Source organism: Plutella xylostella, chromosome 11 (genome assembly GCF_932276165.1).
Source record: "Plutella xylostella chromosome 11, ilPluXylo3.1, whole genome shotgun sequence".
In the NCBI taxonomy this organism is placed as follows: Eukaryota; Metazoa; Arthropoda; class Insecta; order Lepidoptera; family Plutellidae; genus Plutella; species Plutella xylostella.
This window is the reverse complement of record NC_063991.1, coordinates 737,026-762,852: the sequence shown is the minus strand read 5'-3', so window position 1 is coordinate 762,852 and position 25,827 is coordinate 737,026. Positions and strand designations below refer to the sequence as shown.

Sequence of the window (25,827 nt, the reverse complement as noted above, 5' to 3'; positions counted from 1 at the left end):
CGCCAGTGAGTATCCATTTTTTTAATAAATGGTTCTACCAATGTATGTATGTGTTCGAATTCTTCCAAAGATAATCTTAAAAACTGTGGCGTTCGGTAGTTGATTTCGTAAAAGATCCCTTCCAGATTCTTTGTCCTTTGTTGAAAGAGTGGTCGCATCCAACACTGCCTTTTTTTAATACACTTTCTTTTATTCCTTCTTCTACGTAATTTACGAATAATAAGCACAGCAACAACACACGCGGCCGCTTCCATTGTAGTTTGAATACGAAATAAAGAGCGCGGCGTGTCTCGGACATGCCGCGCATCACTGCCGCGCAGAAGGTTTAAACTAGGCGCGCGGCAAATTTGTGTCCCGCGAATGCCGCGCGTAGCTGCCGCGCACCTTGCACGCCGTGTTTGGACACACCTTTAAGTGGCGTGTGGTTGACCTCGGTGAGGCCCCAGCCGCGCGGCACGGCGGCGCGCGCGGCCGCCGACGCGGGCGCCACTGACAATACTGTGCAGTCTTGTACATGACTGGAGCAATATTGCCGTAATCTCTATGCTTGGTGTATAGGTAGATATAGCACTGTTCGATTAGTAGACGCATTTTTTTGTAACCTAGCGGATTTTTAATTGCTCTAATCGCTGCACGGGTCCGTTATCGACGTTGTAAACGCCACTGTACCGCGATTGGCCATAAATACAGCGCTGTTAAAGGTGCACATTTAGGTCGCTTTATAAAAATCCCAGAAAATTTCGTGCGCGCACTTAGAAAACTGCCATTTTTGTCACTAGATGTCGCTACAACACAACTACTATACCTTGATCAGGTTAAGCGGCGTGTGGTTGACCTCGGTGAGGCTCCAGCCGCGCGGCACGGCGGCACGCGCGGCCGCCGACGCGGGCGCCACTGACGATACTGTGCAGTCTTGTAGCAGCTTTATGCCTGGGGGGGAAATATAGATGAATAACGTGTGTGGGTTTTGGTTGCGACGTCGCATCGAAAAAATCTGCGACTATTTTAGACAGTTCTTCAGGGCAAATGCTTGATTACTGTCGCAGGTTTTTGCGATGCGACGTCGCAACGCAGTTTTATGTACAAGCCCTTAGTTACATTTTATCAGTGAATTTTTCGTCGGCAAGATTAAATTCATTTTATTTTAGTCACACCATTGATAAATAGTCTGGTTTGTCGGATGGCACCATAGATATGGATTATATTTATACTTAATTTAGTAGAGTCATGCATATGAAGTAGTCAGTTTCATTAGTTGGTATACACTTTTGTATTTTGTACGTTCAAAAACGTGTTATACACTTTGGAAAATAATAATATTTTTTATTAGCTCACCTAAATTCTCGTCTTCTCTCTCTTTCCTCAACACGTATATCTTGGCGAGAGGGACGCGGTGCACCAGTATATCAATCTGAAACCAAAACAATACTACATTAAACACAAGTGTAGTGGCGATGCTTTGAAGATATAATATGTCCAATTGTCCAGCATATGACCACCAGTTGGCTGATGATGAAAACTTTCTTCTTCTCAGAGACGGAACCTAAGCAATTTAGTCATATTTTCACAACCCACAAATCAATGTAAGTTAATATTTGAATTTGATTGATTTGAGGCGTCATCTGCTGCAACCTCATACCAATTAGCACCATAACCCAACAGCCTGTATACAATCTACGAGTTACTCAGCACTCTATACGGCAGGTGTGCGCCAGCGGGCGGCGTGCGCGGTCCCCCCCCCCCCCCCCCCCCGCGGCGACACGGTCCCCCGCGCCGCAGAGACGCCGCTCTAGCTACACTCTAGCAAGTGTTTGAACCGCGTTTGTTTTGTTTTTGAGTAGTCATTTATATTTTGTAATTATGGCGAACCACGATATAGATAGCGTCTCTAGTTAGCTTTAGTTTGTTACCAGCGGTCGATACACGGGTTCGTTATTGACGTCGTATTAATCATAGCGCCGTACTTATGACAAATCGCAATATAGTGACGTTTATCTACATCGATAACGAACCCGTGTAGCAGCAGCATCTATTCAAACTGCATTTGTTTTGATTTTGATTATAAATAGTCATTCTTATATTCTGGAAATTTCGATATTTCGACATTTTGGGATTTAAGCGTGCGATTGTCTGTTTTTCGCATCGTTTTTCTCTACTCGCCATCTTTCATTATATATAATTGTATATATATTATCTACTCACCACTCTATGCGGACAACTATTGACCAGGGCGCCAGCGTGGGCGGCGTGCGCGGGTCTGCGGCCCGCCACCGCGGCGACACGGTCCCCCGCGCCGCGGAGACGCCGCTCTAGCTACACTCTAGCAAGTGTTTGTTAACACGTGTCTGAAGCGCGTTTGTTTTGTTTTTTACTATAATAGTCATTTATTTTGTAATTATGCATGGCGAACTAAGATATAGCTAGCGTCTCTAGTTAGCTTTAGTTTGTTTCCAGCGATCGATAAATTCGTTTTGCGCGCTTTACCAATCGCAGCGCTGTTATTATAGAGAACCGCGATATAGTGACGTTTATCTATGTCGATAACTGTCTATAATGAACCCGTGTAGAGGCAGTTGCTATTCGAACGGCGTTTGTTTTGTTATTGATTATAAATAGTCATTTTCACTTTCCATATTCTGGATTCCGGTATTTTGAATTTCGGGCTTTCATTTTCGCATCCCTTTTCTTTAGTATATTATATATAATTGTACATATATCTACTCACCACTCTATGCGGACAACTATTGACCAGGGCGCCAGCGTGGGCGGCGTGCGCGGGTCTGCGGCCCGCCACCGCGGCGACACGGTCCCCCGCGCCGCAGAGACGCCGCTCGACGCTACACTCTAGCGCGAGTTTGAATTGCGTTTGTTTTGTTTTTGAATATAGTATGAAGATATTCACTTTGTAATCATGCATGGCGAACTAAGATAAAGCTAGCGTCTCTAGTTAGCTTTAGTTTGTTCGTTATCGATGTCGATAAATTCGTTTAATGCGCGCTCTACCAATCGCAGCGCTGTTATTATAGCGAACCGCGATATAATGACGTTTATCTACGACGATAACTAACGATAACGAACCCGTGTAGCGGCAAAAGCTATTCGTACGGCATTTTTTTTATTTTTGATTGTAAATAGTCATTTTCTGTCGTTCGTCCCAATATTTACTCCTTGACGCTATTTGTAGTGACGTAGGTATACTATACAACAGCACTCTCTATTTATGTTATATACTCACCACTCTATGCGGACAACTATTGACCAGGGCGCCAGCGTGGGCGGCGTGCGCGGGTCTGCGGCCCGCCACCGCGGCGACACGGTCCCCCGCGCCGCAGAGACGCCGCTCGACGCTACACTCTAGCAAGTGTTTGTTATTATGTGTTTGAACCGCGTTTGTTTTGTTATTGACTATAATAGTCATTCAGTTTGTAATTATGGCGAAGCACGATATAGCTAGATTTAGTTTGTTCCCAGCGGTTGTTATCGACGTTGATAAACTCATTTAATGCGCGCTCCGCTAATCACAGCGCTGTAATTATGGCGAACCGCGATATAGCTAGCATCTCTAGTTAGCTTTAGTTTGTTACCAGCGGTCGATACACGGGTTCGTTATCTACGTTGTATTAATCACAGCGCCGTATTTATGACAAATCGCGATATAATGACGTTTATCTACGTCGATAACGAACCCGTGTAGCAGCAGCAGCTATTTGTACGGCGTTAGTTTTGTTTTTCATTATAAATAGCCATTCTCACTTTTCATATTCTGGATTCCGGGATTTAAATTTCGACATTTTGAATTTTGGGCTTTAATCGTGCGTTGGCCCCGTGTGTCTCATTTTCGAATCGCTTTTCTCTATCCACCATCCTTTACTATGTATATTAGCCATATACTCACCACTCTATGCGGACAACTATTGACCAGGGCGCCAGCGTGGGCGGCGTGCGCGGGTCTGCGGCCCGCCACCGCGGCGACACGGTCCCCCGCGCCGCAGAGACGCCGCTCGACGCTACACTCTAGCAAGTGTTTGAACCGCATTTGTTACTTACACGAACTAAAGTGGTAGTAATTCCGAATTTTTTGTTTTTAATTACTATAATAGTAATTCATTTTCGACATTTTTTATTTTTGGGTTATTCTTCTAACGGGTTCGATGTTGATAGACTCGTTTAATGCGCGCTCTACCATTCACAGCGCCGTAATTATGGCGAATCGAGATATAATTACGTTTATCTACCCCTATAATTATTGTCGATAACGAATCCGTGTAGCGGTATTCATTGTCATAATGATCCCGTGTAGCGGCAACAGGTATTCGAACGGCATTTGTTTTGTTTTTGATTATACCTAAATAGTCATTCCCTGTCGTCTGTCCCAATATTTACACCATGACGCTACTTGAAGCGAAGTATAGGTACAATACAACAGCACTCAGTGTGTACTCACCACTCTATGCGGACAACTATTGACCAGGGCGCCAGCGTGGGCGGCGTGCGCGGGTCTGCGGCCCGCCACCGCGGCGACACGGTCCCCCGCGCCGCAGAGACGCCGCTCGACGCTACACTCTAGCAAGTATTTGTTCCCACGTGTTTGTGTTATTTACGCTTTTGTTTTGTTTATACCAGGTTTTTAATTACTACATACTGCATTTTAGCCTACCCGAAGATTGCCGCTAGTGTCTCTAGCTTTAGTTTAGTTTGTTTCTACGTGATTGAACTGCATTTGTTTTGTTTTTTACTATTGTTTTGTCTTTCATTTTGTAATTATGGTGAAGTACGATATAGCTAGCGTCTCTAGTTACCTTTTGTTTGTTACCAGCGGTCGATACACGGGTTCGTTATCTACGTCGTATCAATCACAGAGCCGTAATTATGGCGAACCGCGATATAATGACGTTTATCTACGTCGATAATGAACCCGTGTGATTAGAGGCGTTTGGTTTGTTTTTGATTGTAGTCATTCTCACTTTCCATATTTTGCATTCCGGGATTTTGAATTTCGCCATTTAGCGTCTCTAGCTTTAGTTTAGTTTGTTTCTACGTGTTTGAAATTTAATACCGCATTTGTTTTTGACTATAATAGTCATTCAGTATGTAACTATGGTGAACCACGATATAGGTAGCGTCTCTAGTTAGCTTTAGTTTGTTCCCAGCGGTCGATAAGTACCCGGGTTCGTTATCGACGTCGATAAACTCGTTTATTGCGCTCTATATTAATCGCAGTGCCATATTTATGGCGAATCGCGATATAATGACGTTTATCTACGTCTAATCGACATAGATTTTATATCCCAGTCGATACACGGGTTCGTTATCGACGTCTATAAACTCGTATCTATAACTAACTTGTTTGATAACTCAATCACAGCGCCGTATTTATGGCAAATCACGATATAATGTCGATAACGAACCCGTGTAGCGCATTCTTACTTTCCATATTCTGGATTCCGGGATTTTGAATTTCGACATTTTTAATTTTGGGCTATAAACGTGCGTTAGCCCCGCGTGTCTGATTTTAGCATCGCTTTTCTAACGATGGTCCTTTATTATATATAATTGTACATGTATATACTCACCACTCTATGCGGACAACTATTGACCAGGGCGCCAGCGTGGGCGGCGTGCGCGGGTCTGCGGCCCGCCACCGCGGCGACACGGTCCCCCGCGCCGCAGAGACGACCACTCGTCGCTAGCCTGGGTGGGAATGAAGGATGAGAATTGGGTGGGGATAACTTAAGGGAGATTTTTTAGGACTGTAGGTACTGACACGAACAACTTATGTGAAATGTTATTTAAGGTACTGAATAAATGAAATGATAATGAAGTATACAGGTCAAATTAGGCTGGTCGTCGATGACTTCCTAAAACGCAGTCTGCGAAGTTAGGCAATCTGAAAATCGCTTTCTTTAAGACCATTTTTGAAAAAGGTTGAAATCAAGTTGTTGACGAGTTGTCATAGTTGATGAAATATTTCGATACCGCGATATAGGATTCTCATACTAATAATACACTTCACACTGCCATCTATCGGTAGCTTTTTATGATACCTCTTCGCAGGATCTATCTATAGCAGTGTTTTTCAACCTGTGGGTCGCGACCCCCTGGGGGGTCGCGAAGCTTCTGTAGGGGGGTCGCCAGAGGTCGAAAAAACTGGGTACTTTAGTGAAAAAATACTATAAAGATTAATTTAATTAATATTTCTATTAGATAGATCAGCGATCATAAGCATTTTACTCCATCCTTGCGAGCATGGATTTTTATAGCAAACTACTACTAAATCTGGCCGAAATCTGTAGTTTTCCCGAGAAATCTTTTGTTAATACCTACATACAGAAGAATACAATTAGCTCGAGTCTACTCTTACTTCATCTTGCCTCTCACCGTAAATTATTAAATTAGAGAAGGTTTTTAGATTGTTTTTTTGGTTCAGGTCATTTTTGCTTCCAATGAGTGCAGAAAATAATAAGTAATAATATTAAATGTATTAAAATATAATGGTTTTCAAAATAACGTATAAATTAACAACTCTTCTCAGATTTTTCAAAGTGAATCCCGAGGCTGATAATAATAACAGAATGAATTACAATTTATTTATTCAAAACATGCTTCGTCATAAATCTAGGTTTATAAAATTAAATACAAAATTAAATATTTATAGCTAATCAGCACTATGCGTCGTCAAAATTAGTATAAAAGCCCTCCCTGGATCGTACCTGGCTCAAAGGTACCCATTATACTTGCAGCATTGCCACTTTGTATAGCAACTGATATCCTTTGAGCAAGGTACGAGCCAGAGCGGGGGTCATAGCCTCTCGAAACTATGCGTCGGCCGAGTGTTTTTAAAAGTGTCCTTGCCTCAGAGCCCCATACTCCACTTGTCTCAAAAACAGAATTGAATTATTCAGGGTGTTGCAAAAAGGGTATTTTTTCCGCAAGTTTTGAAATAAAATTCTGATTTCATTTTCGGGCTTAAATACACCATGATGCACAATTGCACATGTAGGTTTCGGCTTAGTAAGTATACCCTTTTTGCAACTCTCTGTATTTAACATAACTAATAAGATACTTTGACTATTCTATTCTATTCTATTCTATTCTCTGTGGGGGTGTAAGTACCTGCACCTGGCTCTCTCGAGTGGAACTTTTGTGCATATCCCCAAGGTCTAAACTGCCTTCCTAAGCTTGGACCATTTCCCACCACGCTGGTCCACTGCGAGTTGGTGGGTTCACATATCTAGATGTGCTAGATCTAGATATGCAGGTTTCCTCACTTACTCCTACTTTGACTATATTTAGGACTTTTTATATAGTAGCCAATAAAACAAAACCCAAAAAAAAAATTGGCCTCTTTATACATACCTACATGTTAATAAAAAACGAAGGGTCAAGGGGGTCGCGAAATATTTTTTAATACCAGGGGGGTCGCGTCATGAAAAAGGTTGAAAAACACTGATCTATAGCTTCTGCTTGACTTCTGAGCTTACGTATATCGAGGACACAGGTTTAAAACATTAATAAAAAATTATTTTCTTATATTTTCTTAAAGCTATCTGTTAAAATGTAAGTGTACTTATGTAAGTACAATATGCATATGAGACAACATATACTATAGATAACTCACCACACTTGGTTCTCATAGTCGAAGAACAGCAGCGACTTGGCGACCTCTCGAGGCACGTTCAGTATCGTCGGAGGGACGCCTGCGGATAAACACATTATGAGCACATGCTGAGTGTGGAGCCATTTCGCACTATTAGGTACCATTTGAGTGATTTAGCTAGCTTTGCCACAGTTTATATGTGATATTGACATATTTTTACGCATACAACGGGATTATTAAAACACATAACAAGACAAGATAAACTATTTATCTTTTCATTTAGGCGCTTCCTTTATATACCGTACATACCGTTAGTGAGCGAGTTGCTCCGCTTACGTATGTTGTCTTGTCGCGCGTCGGGCCGCGAGCGACGAACTACCTTCACCACTGTCGTCGCGCTCCTGTGGGGACAAATATGATATCATTGTAATAAGGTACTTTCAATAAAAAGTGTCATTTTCTAACTTTCTAACCTGTTTTAACAATAGATAGAATCTCTGCAAGTCGAACCTCAAGAGAGGCGCCAAAAACTCAGGGTTTTAGTATTTTTTTTTGTTTTTACGTTATAGTGCTGTTACTGCATAGTCTAACCTTCGAATTCATAAAACGAACTGTCAGTTTATAAGAGGCTTGCAAGCGTTATCGTGAGTCTCTTTGAGTTAGACAGAGTTTGAGATAGAGTTTTGGGTTTGGTTGCTGGCTGGACTATTGCATTTAGTTTCCTTGTTCGGCAGTAAGTTGTCTGTATGCATTTTTAACCGGCTTCAAAAAAGGAGGCTCTGAGGTATATAGGGACGTATGTATGTTTGCGTTTACCTCGTTTCGCTGAACCGAATTCGTTTCGTCGATAAGTTTTTGTTATCTTTCTTTCTTCCCTTTATAATAAATATATTATGTCATATACATACATGCCTGGTGGGGCTATCTCCCCTCTTCCCCTGTCCGAGCCCGCGCAGACGGCTGAGCAGGGAGAACTCCGTGAGACCTCGCTTCCAGAGCGGCTTGGAGTCTATAGCTCTAGTGTCTATCATCGACATTATATGAAGAATAGAGACGCGAGCAAGAGTGCACAAACCTATGTATGTATATTGATAAAGCCTAACTAACTATAAGACTTTCTTTGATTGGTCTATGGAGTCATATTGGTATTAATTCAAATGTTATGCCGCATAATCTATAACCAGCGCGCTATAAAGACGCTTCCAAAAACACCTAATTTGTCAGATTCTGATGACTACTTTTGCAGATATGATGAAACATGTGTTTTTACATACTCACAAATGCGTAACCCACCTTCTTAGCGCCCCAAAGTCGGTTAAAACGTGACTATAACTAACCTGTCATGTCTGTCTATACATACCGGCCGCCATTTTCCTACAATTTCTTTACCTGCGTGCACTATAAAGCGACTTTCTTTCTCTTTCTAACTAACCTGTCATGTCTGGTGGGGCTATCCCCCCTCTTCCCCTGTCCTAGCCCGCGCAGACGGCTGAGCAGAGAGAACTCCGTCAGACCGCGCCTCCACAGCGGCTTGGAGTCTATAGCTCTAGTGTCTATCATCGACATTATAAGACGCCACTACGGTGGCCTAGCCTAAATAAATCTATGCTTCCTTTGATTATTCAAAGTCATTTTAATGTTATGACGCATAGCCTATAACCAGCGCATAATAAAGACGCTTCTAATGATACCTCATTCGTCAAATTCTGATGACTACTTTTGGAGATATGATAAAACATGTGTTTTTACATACACACCAACGCGTAACCCGCCTACTTACCCCAAAGTCGGTTAAAACGTGTCTTTAACTGACCTGTCATGTCTCTTGCCTATTGCCATATTCGTATAGTTTCTTTATCTGTTTGACTTATAAAGCATATAACTAACCTGTCACACCTGGTGGGGCTATCTGCTCTCTTTCCCTGTCCGAGCCCGCGCAGACGGCTGAGTAGGGAGAACTCCGTCAGACCTCGCTTCCAGAGTGGTTTGGGGGGCGCTGGCTCTGACTTATCTGTGGACAAAATTGATTTTAAGGCTTATAAAAATTAAACTATGAAAATCCGTATTAATTAGGCGTAATGTAAAACTGTAAAAGTAGAGTTGCATAGAAAGTGGCGCCTCTAGTGGCTAATACTATTAAACTTTTGACATACAATGAAGGCAGTAGTTACAACTTCTGGAAATTAATCCTATCTTTCCTATTTACTTTGACCTTCTTCATATTTCAAATACTAGTGTGAAACCTAGTCAGGGTATTACAAAGCAAAGCTTGTCATGTTCCTCACGATGTTTTCCATCACCGTAAGAGCATGTGGTATTATTGTACTTAAACTCCTTAATTGAAAACACAATTGAAAGAATTCATTGGTACAGGCCAGGATTCGAACCCACGACCTCTCGATTAAGAGGACGAGGCCTTATCCATTACGCCACCACCAATCTATATAAATTGATCTGAGAGTATTATGTAAAAAATCTTACCACTTTTTCCATTGGTCTTTGGGTTGCTATTCTGTCGAGGCAGTCTATCCCTCAATCTGACATCATAAGCGTTCTGACTGTGAGACCGTTCAACATTCGCCCTTACACCCCTCACAATAGGATTCACATTCCTCCCACCAACTGGATTCACTGATACATTCGCACTATTATTATTATTATTTAACCGAGGACTTAAGATTCTAGAAGCGCTAGGAACCTCTGTGGTTGATGCTTCTACACGACTGTTTATTTGAATCACATTTTGGCTCGAATTGACAGCTGTCACGCTGGCAGACGTCACGCTGACAGCTGTCAGATTGACGTTTCTCAGCGCCGCGGGGGCGTTCGAACCCGGATACAAGTATTCATACGTCGAAGTGGACCCATTAGATTCTAGATTTGGTAACGAAGATTTTCTAGCTTTTTCAGTAGTTTGCAGTTTTCTTACGGGCAATGGGGACGGTTTTTCGTTCGACGTCGTCGCCATACATAGCCTCTCGTATATTCCTTCTGGGTTGACATCTGCGCTGTCAGACCCTGTCAAATTGACAGTTGTTGTCAAACTCAAGTGTCCGTAATCGGATTCGTTTGTCGTGAACACCGTTCCGTATTTGTTATCCGTATTTCTATCAGTCTCTGTGTTAACTATGTTGACGTATTTCTCGCCATTTTGCTCGCTGTCTATGGTCAAAGATGGCGGCTTTATGTCGAAGTTGAACACATCCGTTTCCGGTCCTATTATCGGTATGGCCGTGTGTGGTGGTCCCTTGTTTGATACTTGTATTACTGTTATATTGGTCCCTTGGAATTCACTGGAACAATGACATAAATAGGTTAATAATGAAAACATTTATAGACTGTCATACAATTTTTGGAATGATACTGTCTAAAAGATAGTTTTTAAAGATTGACAGCATGATTTTAGAGTGTTGTGGCGCTTCTTGGGAGAGGCCTGTGTCCAGCAGTGGACGATTACAGTCTGATAATGATGATAATGATTTAATACTTAAAAAAATCTCTTACCTATTACAAGTAGTATGATGACTACTCTCATCGCTAGCCTCTTCAACTCTTTCAGTCTCACTATTCACTACAAGCGTCTGTTTAAAATCACTTTTACACTCTTTCTTATCGGCATCCACAAACACATCTTCAACATTAGAATCGATCGATTCAACCACTGATTCCTCGACTGAGTCGTCTAATCGGTCGATTCTATCTTCCGATTGACTACTATAATCACTATCACGTCTTTTCAAAATGGAGTCATCCAAACATATGTTTTGTCCGCAAATTTTCGCTACACTTTTCTTCGGTTGATTCGATTCTGTTGGCTTTTTCTCTTGACTAGTGCTGGGCATAACTATGTTGGATGCCGAGTCCCAATCTGATATGTCTACTGGTTCTTCGTCTTCAGTTGGTTCAGGATTGGCTGGTTCGGCTGCGGATGGACTGTTTTCGATTGGTTCTGTGGTTTCGGCGACAGGGGGAGAGGGCGGTTGCGTGTTTTGGACGAGCTGTGATGGCGGTGTGATTATCTCTATGCCTGGTACTCTATAAATGAGAAAACATTTAATTAGTAATAATGGAGTAAATGAGATAAGTAATTTAATTTACACTTCATAATTTATTTGCGACCTCTTGAGCTTTTATCCAATAAGTACTTTTGCTGGTAAAGTCCACTGGTCCCTCCATATATCCCCCAAGTACCTGTTGGATTTGTGAAATAAAATCCATAGTTTCACATGCCACCTCTAGTATTTAATTTTTGCGGTCACGTGCTCCCCGTGCCCCCTTTAGTATCTGTTTTGTGGCATATCGTGCCACCTGTGCCCGCGTGCCCCCTCTAGTTACTTTATTTGTGGGGTCACGTGCCCCCTTTTAGTATCTACACTGTGAGGTCACCAGTAACTAGAGGAGGGATCTAGTTACTATCTTTGTGTGCCCCCGTGCCTCCTACTGTCTGCTACCTGGCGGGCGGGTGCGGCGGCGCGGGCGGTGGCAAGGTGGTCCCCCCCCGCGGCACCCCCCTGCAGGCACCCGCAGTAAACGCTCTGTCCGGACTGGAGGAGCTGAAGTTCCACCAGCTTATACGTCCCTACTAGTGTCTATGCGGCTGCTGCCCTCCTAGTAGGTATCTATGCAACATGACTCCCCTAGTGTCTAGTATCTATATGCTCGTGCCCCCGTGCCCCCTAGTGTCTAAAATCGTGCCCCCTTAGTGTCTATAGCGGCGTCTACCCCCGTGCCCCCTCTAGTAACTGCTTTGTGGGGTCACGTGCCTCCTATAGTTACTTTCTATCTGGGGTCCCGTGCCCCCTCTAGTAACTGCTTTGTGGGGTCACGTGCCCCCTCTATTATCTGGGTGGAGGGGTCACGTGCCCCTGTGCCCCTTCTAATTACTTTTCTTGTGGGGTCACGTGCCCCCACTAGTATCTGGGGTCACGTGCCCCCTCTAGTACCTGCCTTGTGGGGTCACGTGCCCCCGTGCCGCCTCTAGTTACTAAAGTACCTACCTGTGGGGCGGGTGCGGCGGCGTGGGCGGCAGCGGCGAGGTGGGGTCCCGCGCCGCCGCCCGCGGCACGGCCCCGGCGGGAGCCCCGCAGTACACATTCTCCCCGGACTGGAGGAGCTGGAGTTCCACCAGCTTGCTATATAGGGCTCATGACTGCTCTTGCAGCTGTTGCCCTCCTAGTAGGTATCTATGCAACATGACTCCCCTAGTGTCTAGTTTCTATACTCGTGCCCCCTAGTGTCTATAGGGTCACGTGCCCCCCTAGTGTCTATAGCGGCGTCTACCCCCGTGCCCCCTCTAGTAACTGCTTTGTGGGATCCCGTGCCCCCTCTAGTATCTACTTTGTGGAGTCACGTGCCCCCTTAAATTACTTTTTATGGGTCACGTGCCCCCTTAAGTTACTTATTTATGGGGTCACGTTCCCCTAGTGTCTACAGTCCCTACCTGTGGGGCGGGTGCGGCGGCGTGGGCGGCAGCGGCGAGGTGGGGTCCCGCGCCGCCGCCCGCGGCACGGCCCCGGCGGGAGCCCCGCAGTACACATTCTCCCCGGACTGGAGGAGCTGGAGTTGCACCAGCTAGCTATTGAGGATTCATGACTCCCATTATACCCCCCTAGTGTCTAATACGACAGCACCCGTGCCCCTTATATAGTGTCTATAGCGGCGAGTGTCTCCCATGCCACCTCTGGTAACTTTTTGTGGGGTCACGTGCCCCCTCTAGTAACTAAATTAGTGGGGTCACGTGTCCCCTCTAGCAACTAAATTAGTGGGGTCACGTGCCCCCGTAAGTAACTTTTGGTGGGATCACGCGCCCCCGTGCCCCATCTAGTTACTCAATTTGTGGGGTCACGTGCCCCCTCTAGTTACTTTCTTTGTGGGGTCACGTGCCCCTTTAGTTACTATCTATATGGGGTCACGTGCCCCCTCTAGTAACTCTCTTGGTGGGGTCACGTGCCCCCGTGCCCCCTCTAGTATCAGTTATGTGGGGTCACGTGCCCCCTCTAGTTGTGTATCTGTGCTAGTCTCCTACCTGTGGGGCGGGTGCGGCGGCGTGGGCGGCAGCGGCGAGGTGGGGTCCCGCGCCGCCGCCCGCGGCACGGCCCCGGCGGGAGCCCCGCAGTACACATTCTCCCCAGACTGAAGCATCTGGAGTTCTACCAGCTAGCTATAGAGGGATCGTGGCTCCGCTATAGTATACCCACCTAGTGTCTTAATATCTATGCTCGTGCCCCCGTGCCTCCTAGTGTCTATAGCGGCGAGTGTCTCCCGTGCCCCCTCTAGTTACTTGAATAATGGGGTAACGTGCCCCACTAGTATCTGAGGTCACGTGCCCCCTCTAGTAACTATCTTTGTAGGGTCACGTGCCCCCACTAGTATCTGGGGTCACGTGCCCCCACTAGTATCTGGGTTCACGTGCCCCCTCTAGTAACTATCTTTTAGGGGTCACGTGCCCCCACTAGTATCTGGGGTCACGTGCCCCCGTGCCCCCACTAGTAACTTATTTGTGGGATCACGTGCCCCCTCTAGTATCTATGTAAACCGTGCCCCCTCGCTCCTTTTAGTTACTTTATGGGGTCACGTGCCCCCTTTTGTTACTTTGTGGTGGGGTCACGTGCCCCCTCTAGTTACTATCTTGGTCGCTTCACGTGCCTCTAGTCTCTATAGTACCTACCTGGCTGGCGGGTGCGGCGGCGTGGGCGGCAGCGGCGAGGTGGGGTCCCGCGCCGCCGCCCGCGGCACGGCCCCGGCGGGAGCCCCGCAGTATACGTTCTCTCCGGACTGAAGCATCTGGAGCTCCACCAGCTTACTATAGTATAGAGGGATCATGACTCCTCTATATACAACCCTAGTGTCTTAAGTATCTACATAAATGTATCTATGCTGCTCGTGCCTCCCTAGTGTCTAAAATGGTGCCCCCGTGCCCCCCTAGTGTCTATAACTGTTTTGTGGGGTCACGTGCCCCCTTTAGTTACTTTCTTTGTGGGGTCACGTGCCCCCTCTAGTATCTGTCATGTGGGGTCACGTGCCCCCTCTAGTATCTGGGGTCACGTGCCCCCTCTAGTTACCTATTCTGGGGTCACGTGCCCCCTCAAGTTACCTACTCTGGGGTCACGTGCCCCGTCTACTTACTTTCTTTGTGGGGTCACGTGCCCCCTTTAGAATCTATGATCGTGCCGCCCCGTGCACCCTCTAGTTACATTATCCCCTAGTGTCTACAGTACCTACCTGTGGGGCGGGTGCGGCGGCGCGGGCGGCAGCGGCGAGGTGGGGTCCCGCGCCGCCGCCCGCGGCACGGCCCCGGCGGGAGCCCCGCAGTATACATTCTCTCCAGACTGAAGCATCTGGAGTTCCACCAGTTTACTATAGAGGGTTCTTGACTCCGCTATGGTATATACCACCCTAGTGTCTATAAAGCGGATGGCTCTCGTGACCCCTAGTGTCTATAGTGGCGACTGTCTCCCGTGCCCCCTCTAGTTACTTAAATAGTGGGATTCCGTGCCCCCACTACTGCCTGGGGTCACGTGGCCCCATGCCCCCTCTAGTTACTTTCTTTGTGGGGTCACGTGCCCCCACTAGTATCTGGGGTCACGTGCCCCCGTGCCCCCACTAGTAACTTATTTGTGGGATCACGTGTCCCCTCTAGTATCTATGTAAATCGTGCCCCCGTGCCTCCTTTAGTTACTTTCTTCATGGCGTCGAGTGCCCTCTAGTATCTATCATGTGGTCACCTTCCCTCTTTAGTATCTATCCTCGTGCCCCCTAGTGTCTACAGTACCTACCTGTGGGGCGGGTGCGGCGGCGTGGGCGGCAGCGGCGAGGTGGGGTCCCGCGCCGCCGCCCGCGGCACGGCCCCGGCGGGAGCCCCGCAATAAACGTTCTCCCCAGACTGAAGCATCTGGAGTTCCACCAGTTTACTCCGGAGAGAAGTCACCCAGTCTTGCATTGAGTGCCTGCGGATGTTTAAAGAAACAGTTTTAAGATACACTAATAACAACAAAAACTACAATACAAAACAAAGAATAACACAAAAGGTTGCTGCCCAGAGCGTCAAAAAGTCATTGTCTACAGATACTGTAGACAATGCCTTTTTGACGATCACAGGCTAAGCTGCCTTTTTACGCAGTATAAAATAAAACTAATGTTAGATGCTATAAGTAGTAAACACCCATGGATAAAGAAACAATGTGGAAATAGCGGATACATAGCCATATTCACTGTTATTGTAGCTCTGTCAATATTTTTCGCACCTTTCACATTGTTACTTACTTCTTAGGCATAGTATAACGGCAGGAGTAGTATAACACCAGGCGTAGTATAACGCCAGGCGTAATATAACAGCAGGCATAATATAACACCAGCCAATAGCCATAGTACACCACCAAGTATAGAACAAAAAAACTCACCAATCAGGCGCCAGCATCCTCAACGGCCCCTCCTCCGTATGTATAAAGAAGTCATGCTCCTTCCCCACATGAGGAGTCACACTGGCCGTCACGTGCCTCACGTTGGTGAGACAGGCGCGCCACAAGGGGCGGTGTGTGAGAGCGTCCTGGCACTCGGGGGAGGGATATTGTTCCAGGTACGGGATCCGGCCGTTGTGCACGCAGAATTGTGTCCACATCGCTTTTAGTGGCGCTTTCTCATGGATAAATAAACAATGTGGAAATGGCAGATAGTCACAGTTATACTTGTTGTTATCCTAGCTGTCAATATTTTTCACATCTTCCACATTGTTACTTACTTCTTAGGCGTAGCATAACGGCAGGAGTAGTATAAACGCAGACATAGTAAACCAAGCTTAGAACACCACCAGGAATAGTACAAAAAAACTCACCAATCCGGAGCCAGCATCCTCAAGGGCCCCTCCTCAGTGTGTATAAAGAAGTCGTGCTCCTTCCCCACATGAGGAGTCACACTGGCAGTCACATGCCTCACGTTGGTGAGGCAGGCGCGCCACAAGGGGCGGTGTGTGAGGGCGTCCTGGCACTCGGGGGAGGGATATTGTTCCAGGTAGGGTATCCGGCCGTTGTGCACGCAGAATTGTGTCCACATCGCTTTGAGTGGTGCTTTCTGGGGGAATAGGATGTGGATTTATATTTCTAAATGCATAGCATAGCAAACAGTCATATTGTATTCTATTGTCATTTCAAAATGAATTTGTATGGAACAAAGTGAACATATTTTTCATTGGATAACAATAATATGCCTTTCCCTCAGCGACCAAGCCTTTGGGAAATGTTGGTAGATGCGTTATGTTGACAAGTAACAATAAAAATAATGGAAATCTTTACTATGAATAAATGAAGAATCTGAAATATGTACTCATGAAGAATGAAATAAAAAATTGTAGCAGAGGATATCTAGTTTTTTATATTAAAATAAAGATATTTATAAAAGTGGACAATATTGGCAAAATTACGGATAAGGAAAGTAGATGGGTCCTTCTGAAGAGTTTTTTTATAAACAAATATACTTTAAATAAAATGAATCTTTTAACATTACAACATACCTTATGGCTATTCTAATAGAGTGGATACAATAGAATACCTTATGGCTCAGCGGACGCAGCTTGCTGGTGCTCTCGTTGGGTATCCGCTTCAGGTATGCATTCTTCTGGATCTCCCGGTAGTAAACGGGACCGTCTACACTGTGGTGAGGCATGTTGGCTGTTCGTCATGCGTTCACAGCTACTGAAAGAAGTGTTATTCTAAGTTACCAAGAATTTGTGAATGCCAAATAACTGTAGAGTAAGACAGAATCACTGTATAATCCTAACTAATATTATAAAATGCAAAAATAACTGTGTCTGTCTGTCTATTACTCTTTCACGCCAAAAGTACTGAATGGATTTGAATGAAATTTGGTATAAATATGGTCTAGACCAGGGATGCACAGACTTATCAAGACTAGGGGCCACTCGGACAAAATATGAACTGATGGCGGGCCGCAGAAGTATAGGTAATTAAAGACAATAAAGAATTGATAATAATATTAAAACTGAAAAAGAATTGATTAATTTTGAAACGTGGCGCTGCATAGTGCTTACAATATTTTTTTAATTTGGCTTAAATTTACTCGTAAAACTGCTTCCAAACATCCGTTTGCAATGCGGTTTCGATTTTTTTATCGATTTAGTATTGAAAAGGTTTTTTCACATATAGGTACATCCAAATAAGGTAGCACATTTTTAGAGCAGAGTTTATACCCAACTCTTTGTACCTAATGAAAGTTCAGTAATTTTCTTTTGTTGGATTTGTTGCGTAAATCTTGGTCATATTAAATGTCGATAATTTTTAACTGCATTGATCAGGATTTTATTTTTCCTAGACATCCCTTTTCTTTTCTGCCAGAAAAAAATCAATTTCTTCTACTTATTAAATTAAGAAATCATTCCAGTGTCAATCCACGACTTAGCCACCTTATTTCTGTATAATACAATAAATATGTATATTCGCTTTCGATGTCATCACGTGATTGAGTACTTTTTTTAGAATTAAATATTTTTGAATGTACAAGAGTATTATTTTTGCTGTCCGCGGGCCGCGGTCTGTGCATCCCTGGTCTAGACCCTGAGAAAGAACATAGGCTACTTTTTATCCCTCCTTATTAACACTCCAAACAACTGCTTATGGTCACTCAAGACTAGTCAAGACCGATTGCATGTTACAGTGCCTACAAAAAAAAAACTTTTTATCCCGGAATTTGCACGGAAAACTTTTTAAGGAGAAGAACAGCTAGTTCATTATAAAACCTGTAATAGCTAATTATATACTCATAATACTCTTATATCCTAACAAACTGTGTGTTTAACTACCTCTAATCCCCCAACCTTACATAACCAGTGCCCATATAGGTACTTATGCCATTTTTCCACTGCTGTGGGCACTGTGGGTACTACTATGCCAATATAGAAACCAAAAGTAACACTAATATAAGCTTGACCACTACTCTAATTATAGTGAGATAAAGTAAAAAAGATACTGCAGAGCAGTAGGAAAAATGCTTGGAAAAGTCCGCCTTTCAGCATTGTATGCAATGGAATCATTGCTTTCAATATTACTTGAATAGAAATACACTGCTTATGGTCCAACGACTGATCGCATGTTAGAACAAACAAGGAATCCACTTTATCAGCTTCGCCGACACTGTTCTCGAAACATTTATCAAGATCATTTAATCCAATATGTAACTAGACAAGAAAATATGTATGATACCAATAGGTGGACTTACATTTACAGTCCCTATGATGGGCTGGAGGGCAGCACACTTAACTTTACAATAACATGATAAAGAATTGACTGAAGCTACCTGTATAGGTCATTGACTTTGTATCCTTAACTCTGGGGGCACTTTTAAGGTCTTGGACATCGAATGAACGGCGCGTATGAGGCTGGCATTAATTAAAATAATCGAGCGACACATTAATGCTGTGAGTCAACCACCAACAATGCTGGCAACATCCTTATTAGAACGAAATAGGCTTAGGAATGCATCGTGACATAGTATCCGATTTAAAACGAGTTTTCGCAACGAAAAAACAACAATTAGTAGAAACACCTGCTTGCATTACTTGGATACACTCTATAGTGATGTAATTCGGCTAATAAGCAAAGAATTTGCACTGGATTACTGCACTTTTTTACTTAATATTTACCTTAACTACTTGGATTATCCGTTTTGCACCGAAAACACTTGTAACACAGTCGTTGTGTTAAGCTGAAACTGTGCACACGATAGGCATGGTTTGTTGTCACGGTATTTAGCTAAATATTGCGAAAATCAGTCTTTATTTATTGCACAAATTTTACGAAAACGAACGAAACACAACACAAAGCATCGTCGGATGTCGTCGCCATGTTATTATGATGACATTTTTATTTTTTTGTTTCCTACGAATAAGGATTTAGTTAGATATTTCCAGTCGCATAACACGTCATAATATAACTTTACCACCATTTCACAAAGGCCCCGTTATTAAGGAGAAAAGAAATGGTGAAAGAAACTCGTCGAGAAGATTCTTACATGTACTGAAAATTACAGTTTTTTAACAGTGTAAACTTTGCACTGCAAATATTTATTTACGAGTGAACCGAGAGACCATTATTATTCTGAGGTTTTTGTCGCATAACATAGTCTGTGTGATATTTAGGGATGTGCCTTTGTAATATGTTTTCATATTCTTAATGTAGATTGTAAATATAGTAACATTTGTAACTGATTCTACACGTATAACTAAAAGGTTTATTTAATAAATATCATTGTAATCTGTAATCATACTAAGTCTGAGTTTTTACAACATTTGTATAGCTGACTGAAAATTTATTTATTTATTTATTTATTTATGCAAATGCAAATTAAATGTGATGGAGTGTCGCTCCTTTAACGCGCTGTCTAAATCGTCCACTTTTAGTCGAAATATGTAGTAGATGTATTTTGTTTTGACAGCAATGACAGCACCAATCATCGATAACGTCGATAAAATTATTTATACTTTTAATACTATACTATTGTATACTATGTATACCCATCACTAGTAAATGATAAGCAGTTTTGACGTTTAGTCTTCGTCAGTGAAACTTATCGGATTTTGAGACTTTGTGAGGATTTCTGTAGGTAAGTCTTACTAAATAAATTCTTAAATATCATAATTGTTATCTCGAATTAATAAGTGAAGTTATTAATACCTACATATTGCATGTAGGACGAATAGAAAGTTACACCGAGTTTCGTACTCACAGATAACATTTTAGTTTATATTGTTTCCACAAGATGTCGTTAATGTAGCAAAGTTTTACTACGTTCATGTTGGCATAATTATATATTCTTATTTTTTCGAAAACATTTGGATTATTAGATTTTGGATATTAGATTTTCCTTAAATTTTTCACTTTATGCGTAAATATTTCTTGAATTATGCATTCTATACCACAGCGGCCATGGGATTTGTTTTCCCCATTTACGTTTTAAAAAAAAAGTCTTCAATAGTTACCTCCAACATGAACGTCGCTATATTTTGATCACGTGACCTTTCAACCGCCAAAATAATTGTCACTTTTTCAGCCGCTGCCGTAATTTTCCGTTTCAAAAAAGCGTTTTCCGTTCTCATTTCCCAATATTACGATCTCAACTGATCAAAAACCTCATTAGAAACACGTTTTACAAGTGAATATTAACATCGAACGCGTAAAACCGTCGTAATATGGCGAAGGTGCACATAACCAACGTCGTCGTTCTGGACAACCCGAGTCCGTTTCTCAACCCGTTCCAATTCGAGCTAACCTTCGAATGCATAGAAGAACTCAAAGAAGACCTCGAATGGAGGATGATATACGTCGGCTCAGCGGAAACAGAAGAGCACGACCAGGTTTTAGACACAATTTACGTCGGTCCAATCCCTGAGGGTAGACACATGTTCGTCTTCCAAGCGCCGCCGCCTGACGTGAACCGTATACCTGAAAATGACGCTCTAGGCGTCACTGTCGTCTTGCTAACCTGTTCCTACCGCGGCCAGGAGTTCGTCCGAGTGGGTTATTTCATAAATAACGAGTACAGTGAGACTGAGCCAGAGTTGAGAGAGAATCCTCCAGCGAAGCCACAGTTTGACAAGGTGGTGAGGAATATTCTGGCGTCGGAGCCGCGTGTGACGAGGTTCAAGATTAACTGGGCGGAGCCTGACGCGGCCGCGGCCGCTGACTCGGGTGAGTGGAGTCTTTTGTTTGTTCTACTGTGCAATAGTTTAGTCTTTGGTTTCATAAGCACTATGTAACGACTGTGAGTGCAATCCTTTGTTATACTGCTGGAAGGATGGGTTGGAGTGAAGGAAAGGGTGTGCGGGACTTAGAAAAATTTTCGATTTTTTTTTCTACTTTTAAATTTCGGTATTTTAATAATGGGGGGTTACTTATTATGTTAATACAAACATATTATGTCAAATAAACTTTTCTCTGGAATGCGTATTTTCGACTCAATTGACACTTTACTTTTAAACCACACCAGGGACTCTGACAAATTTTTGAATGTTTTCAAATTTTTACATATTTACTCTTTTATTGATGAGATATGATTAGTTACATCATTTTATGAAATATATGTGAAATAAACTTTTCTCTGAGATTAGTAGTTTGCCTGTTATAATGTTTCAAAGTGTCGCAGGACTTTTTTTGTGATGTCAATAGAGTCGAAAATATGCATTCCAGAGAAAAGTTTATTTGACATTATATGTTTGTATTGACATAATACATAACCCCCCATTATTAAAATATCAAAATTAAAACATTAAAAAAAAATCGAATTTTTTTCTATGTTCTTCTACTTTACTGGTAAAACTGACCCAGGGACTCTGACAAAATTTTCGATTTTTTTTAAATGTTTTAATTTTGATATTTTAATAATGGGGGGTTATGTATTATGTCAATACAAACATATAATGTCAAATAAACTTTTCTCTGGAATGCATATTTTCGACTCTATTGACATCACAAAAAAAGTCCTGCGACACTTTGAAACATTATAACAGGCAAACTACTAATCTCAGAGAAAAGTTTATATCACATATATTTCATAAAATGATGTAACTAATCATATCTCATCAATAAAAGAGTAAATATGTAAAAATTTGAAAACATTCAAAAATTTGTCAGAGTCCCTGGTGTGGTTTAAAAGTAAAGTGTCAATTGAGTCGAAAATACGCATTCCAGAGAAAAGTTTATTTGACATAATATGTTTGTATTAACATAATAAGTAACCCCCCATTATTAAAATACCGAAATTTAAAAGTAAAAAAAAAAATCGAAAATTTTTCTAAGTCCCGCACACCCTTTCCTTCACACTGACCGAAGGATGGCCTTAGACCAGTTATGGGTCCTGGTGGCAGTTTTGACAGCAGTTGTTAAGCCTAGTCACAGCTTGATAACATCTGACAGTCGGTTGCCCACTTACCTGACAACTCTCTCAGCACAAGCTAGCTTGATTTGGGGTTCACCAACCCACAACCTTCACTAGGCTAGCTTGGTGAACAAAGCCTTAAAGATTCCTTTCTTCCTTCATAAATACCTGTGCCCCAGCAGTGGGGATGTGATGGGTTGTCATGATGATTATTGTATAAGGTCATTTGTTCAAGACTAATAAAAATACTGTAAATTTCAGGCGATGGAAACATAGAAAGAGAAATAGTGCCAAACAATGACTCATGCGGGGCATCCTTCAATGCGGACAGTCAGATCAGCGGCATGGAGTTCCAGGGCAGCTTCAGCGGCTATGGAGACAACTCCAACTCCATTGCTCCCATGGAATGCTGAGGTAAGACCTTTGTGTCATTTTTTTTATAGTGTGATTAATAAAAAACCTGCTAAATAAGAAATAAATCCTAATATTATAAATGCGAAAGTAACTGTATCTGTCTGTTTGTCTGTTACTCTTTCACGCCAAAACTACTCAATGGATTTGAATGAAATTTGGTATACATATGGTCTAGACCCTGAGAAAGAACATAGGCTACTTTTTATCCCGGAATTCCCATGGGTAACTCTTTAAGGCAAAGCAAAGCTTGCGGGAACAGCTAGTAAGAAATAATTCTTTTTCACAGTGACAACATAGAGATCAATAGTAAACATAATGAAACTGTTTCAAGTTTTGCCACTACATCATTTTCGTCTTAGTTCCAATTTCTCCATAGTGGGTTAGAGCATAACCAGGGATTATTGCTTGACTTTTGACACATCTGTCAAGAATTCAATATGGAATTAACGTTTAATTGATGAACCTTTCCTTGGTTACGATCTAACTAGGGTTTCGTTTTTCCCGACCTTTTTCTGTTCCCGGGAAACGGGATTTTTTTTCAAGATTTCCCGGGAATTCCCGGGAAACGGGAATTTATTTTAAATGCTTGGTTTTGCTATTTTTGGTTATTAAAAGTCTATTAAAACACTTACAATTAAATCAAATATACTTTTATCACAACCTGTTCTGTACAACGTATAGGTAGAAAAAAGCAACAGTCAGATAAATTAACAACAATAACAACTAAAATTATAATGATTTGTTTTACATGCCAAATCATTTGTTTTTCTTAATTGTAAATTAAACAATAACAAAGGTATTATAATTATTAACAGTTTGAAAATAATATTATTATGACATTTAATTAAAATAGAAAATTAATTACACTTGAGGTAATGTTTTAGAAAAATTAATTTATGCAACGATTTATCGCTCAACCTACTTCTTATTTTGGTTTTTTCTATACGTTAGTAATTCTGTAAAAAATAAACGCAGACACAAAACGGGGACATCAAAAAAAATATGACAGGCGTCATACTGGCGTTAGCTTTTACATACTCTTTGGTCACATATGTAAAAGCCGATCAATTGTTTGCTTTTAGGTAGGCGGTAGGACCAACAGATAAATAAAGATGAAAATATTGAATCAGGAAGAGGTGAAATAAGGTGATGTAGATGAGTCATTTATCTTTGCAATGCAGCTGCGCGAAAACAATAACACGTATGATTTTCCAATAATTTACAACAAAACCGAGTATCTGATCGTAGACGACAAGCCTACCGATCATTTTTTTTGCTTTAAGGTAGGAGAAACTGATAAATAAAGATAAAAATATAGCATAGAATCGATTTAAAATCAAACCCGGGAATTGGGAATGCTATTTTTTTCCCGGTTTCGGGAAGGACAAATTTCCCGGGAATTCCCGGGAACGGGAATTCCCGCGAGCACGGGAACGAAACCCTAGATCTAACCAACTAGGGAGAAATTGAAGCTTAGTCTTGTTGTTAAGAATAAGTTTTAGTTTGTTTATCTAACTCCCTTTTTTTCTTTTACAGAGCAGCAACAGAAGTATTTAGTGTGCTGAAACATGACTGAAGATAAATGTTGAAGACAAAACTCGATATGAGTGGTGACTAACAGACAAAGTGCTATTGAATATGTTGTGAAAATTTTGTATATATACATTTGTAGGTTTGTACTTTAAGTTTGGCTGTACCATGCTGTAAAATGATAAGTTTTAGTTAAGATGTTGAATGGCTACAATAGTTGTACTGTAATTGGCTGATTTTTTAAGGTTTTAAGTTGTTAGAATTTTAGCCAAAACCTAGACTGACTAATCTGACACTAAAATGGAGCCCAGTACAAATATCATAGCCATTTATTTGTAAACATTAAGTAAGGACGATTTTACATAACAAAGATTGATTATTTTTACAAATTGCATGTATAAATTTTGTGTAAACTTGAAGACAATAAGTAATTAAAACAAGTCAAATGAAGTGTACAGTGAAATATAGTACCTAGGTATGGGATGGGTATGTCATCAATCATACCTTAGGGTGCTTACATAGAGAGACTGGGTTCCCTGTATCTACCCGTACCGGTAACCTGCTGTTTATCTTTCTGCGAGTGCGCTAGAGCATTTCCCGGTTTTAAATCTCTCAGTTCGCATACCTAATCAAGTTCTTTATGTAACCATCCTATGACATAATAATGTCCCTGTACACTTCAAGTAAGAGTTGTATCTGATCCGAGTGATCTCATTATGTTGGTTTCTTGACAGATGTGGTGTTAAAAAAGCATGGATGATATTCTCTTCGATTCTTGATTTTTTAATGGGTGGGTTTCGTGTTAGATAACAAATTAAGTGTGTAAACTCATTAAGTTTTCTGTATTTATAAGACTAAATTAATGTGTATTATTGTGTATAAGTTTAACATGTTTTTTTCATAGGGTTGTAAACTAAGTAACAGAATGTTCTCCATGCCTTTTTTTACCCTTTTTCATTATTTGATTTAGTTAATTTATTACATACTTGCTGGTCTGGATACCATATCATGAATTAGACAAATTTGATTGTAACATTAAGTAAAATAATATTAAAATTTTAACAGAACATGTTTTTTTTTAATTTTCCTATAAACAAGTTTTTTATTGTTCCTACTACGGCCGTGGCGAACTATTCTGCAATCGTTGTAACCGGACCTTTGCCACGAAGCTGGGCTTCGCGAGTCACATCCGCGCCCACCGCCGCAGAAGTCCTACTAGCCCCTGAGGTCGCCGTCATCGGATCACGATGAGGAGGACATCACATCATGTAATATTTGCAAAACCAGTCATTTACTCTTTGACTATGGCGCAGTAGGTCCTGTGTTCGATTTGTTAATACTTGTGTATTGACCTAAAATTAATTACCTATGCACTTTATTTATTTCTAAACGAAAAGGTCAGGCCA

At 42.0% G+C, this 25,827-nt stretch overlaps 2 protein-coding genes across 2 annotated transcripts; one reads left to right on the top strand and one right to left on the bottom strand.

The window, feature by feature from the left end:
• Nucleotides 1–325: 325 nt before the first annotated feature.
• Nucleotides 326–19,443, bottom strand: LOC105385048. Its single transcript, XM_048624277.1, has 13 exons — nt 19,248–19,443; nt 17,141–17,283; nt 16,428–16,663; nt 15,373–15,543; nt 11,102–11,632; nt 10,079–10,890; nt 9,485–9,608; nt 7,907–7,998; nt 7,619–7,697; nt 5,574–5,691; nt 1,336–1,411; nt 801–930; nt 326–518 (listed from the first exon to the last, which is right to left on the bottom strand). The coding sequence occupies exons 2-13, from the start codon at nt 17,252–17,254 to the stop codon at nt 326–328; spliced, it is 2,676 nt and encodes an 891-aa protein (XP_048480234.1). The 5' UTR covers nt 17,255–17,283; nt 19,248–19,443.
• Nucleotides 19,444–20,128: 685 nt separating this feature from the next.
• Nucleotides 20,129–25,493, top strand: LOC105385047 (histone chaperone asf1). The gene is made up of 4 exons (XM_038116178.2): nt 20,129–20,206; nt 20,654–21,291; nt 22,739–22,891; nt 24,428–25,493. Exons 2-3 carry the CDS (start codon nt 20,793–20,795, stop codon nt 22,888–22,890), a joined length of 651 nt encoding a protein of 216 aa, XP_037972106.1. The 5' UTR covers nt 20,129–20,206; nt 20,654–20,792; the 3' UTR covers nt 22,891; nt 24,428–25,493.
• Nucleotides 25,494–25,827: the final 334 nt, after the last annotated feature.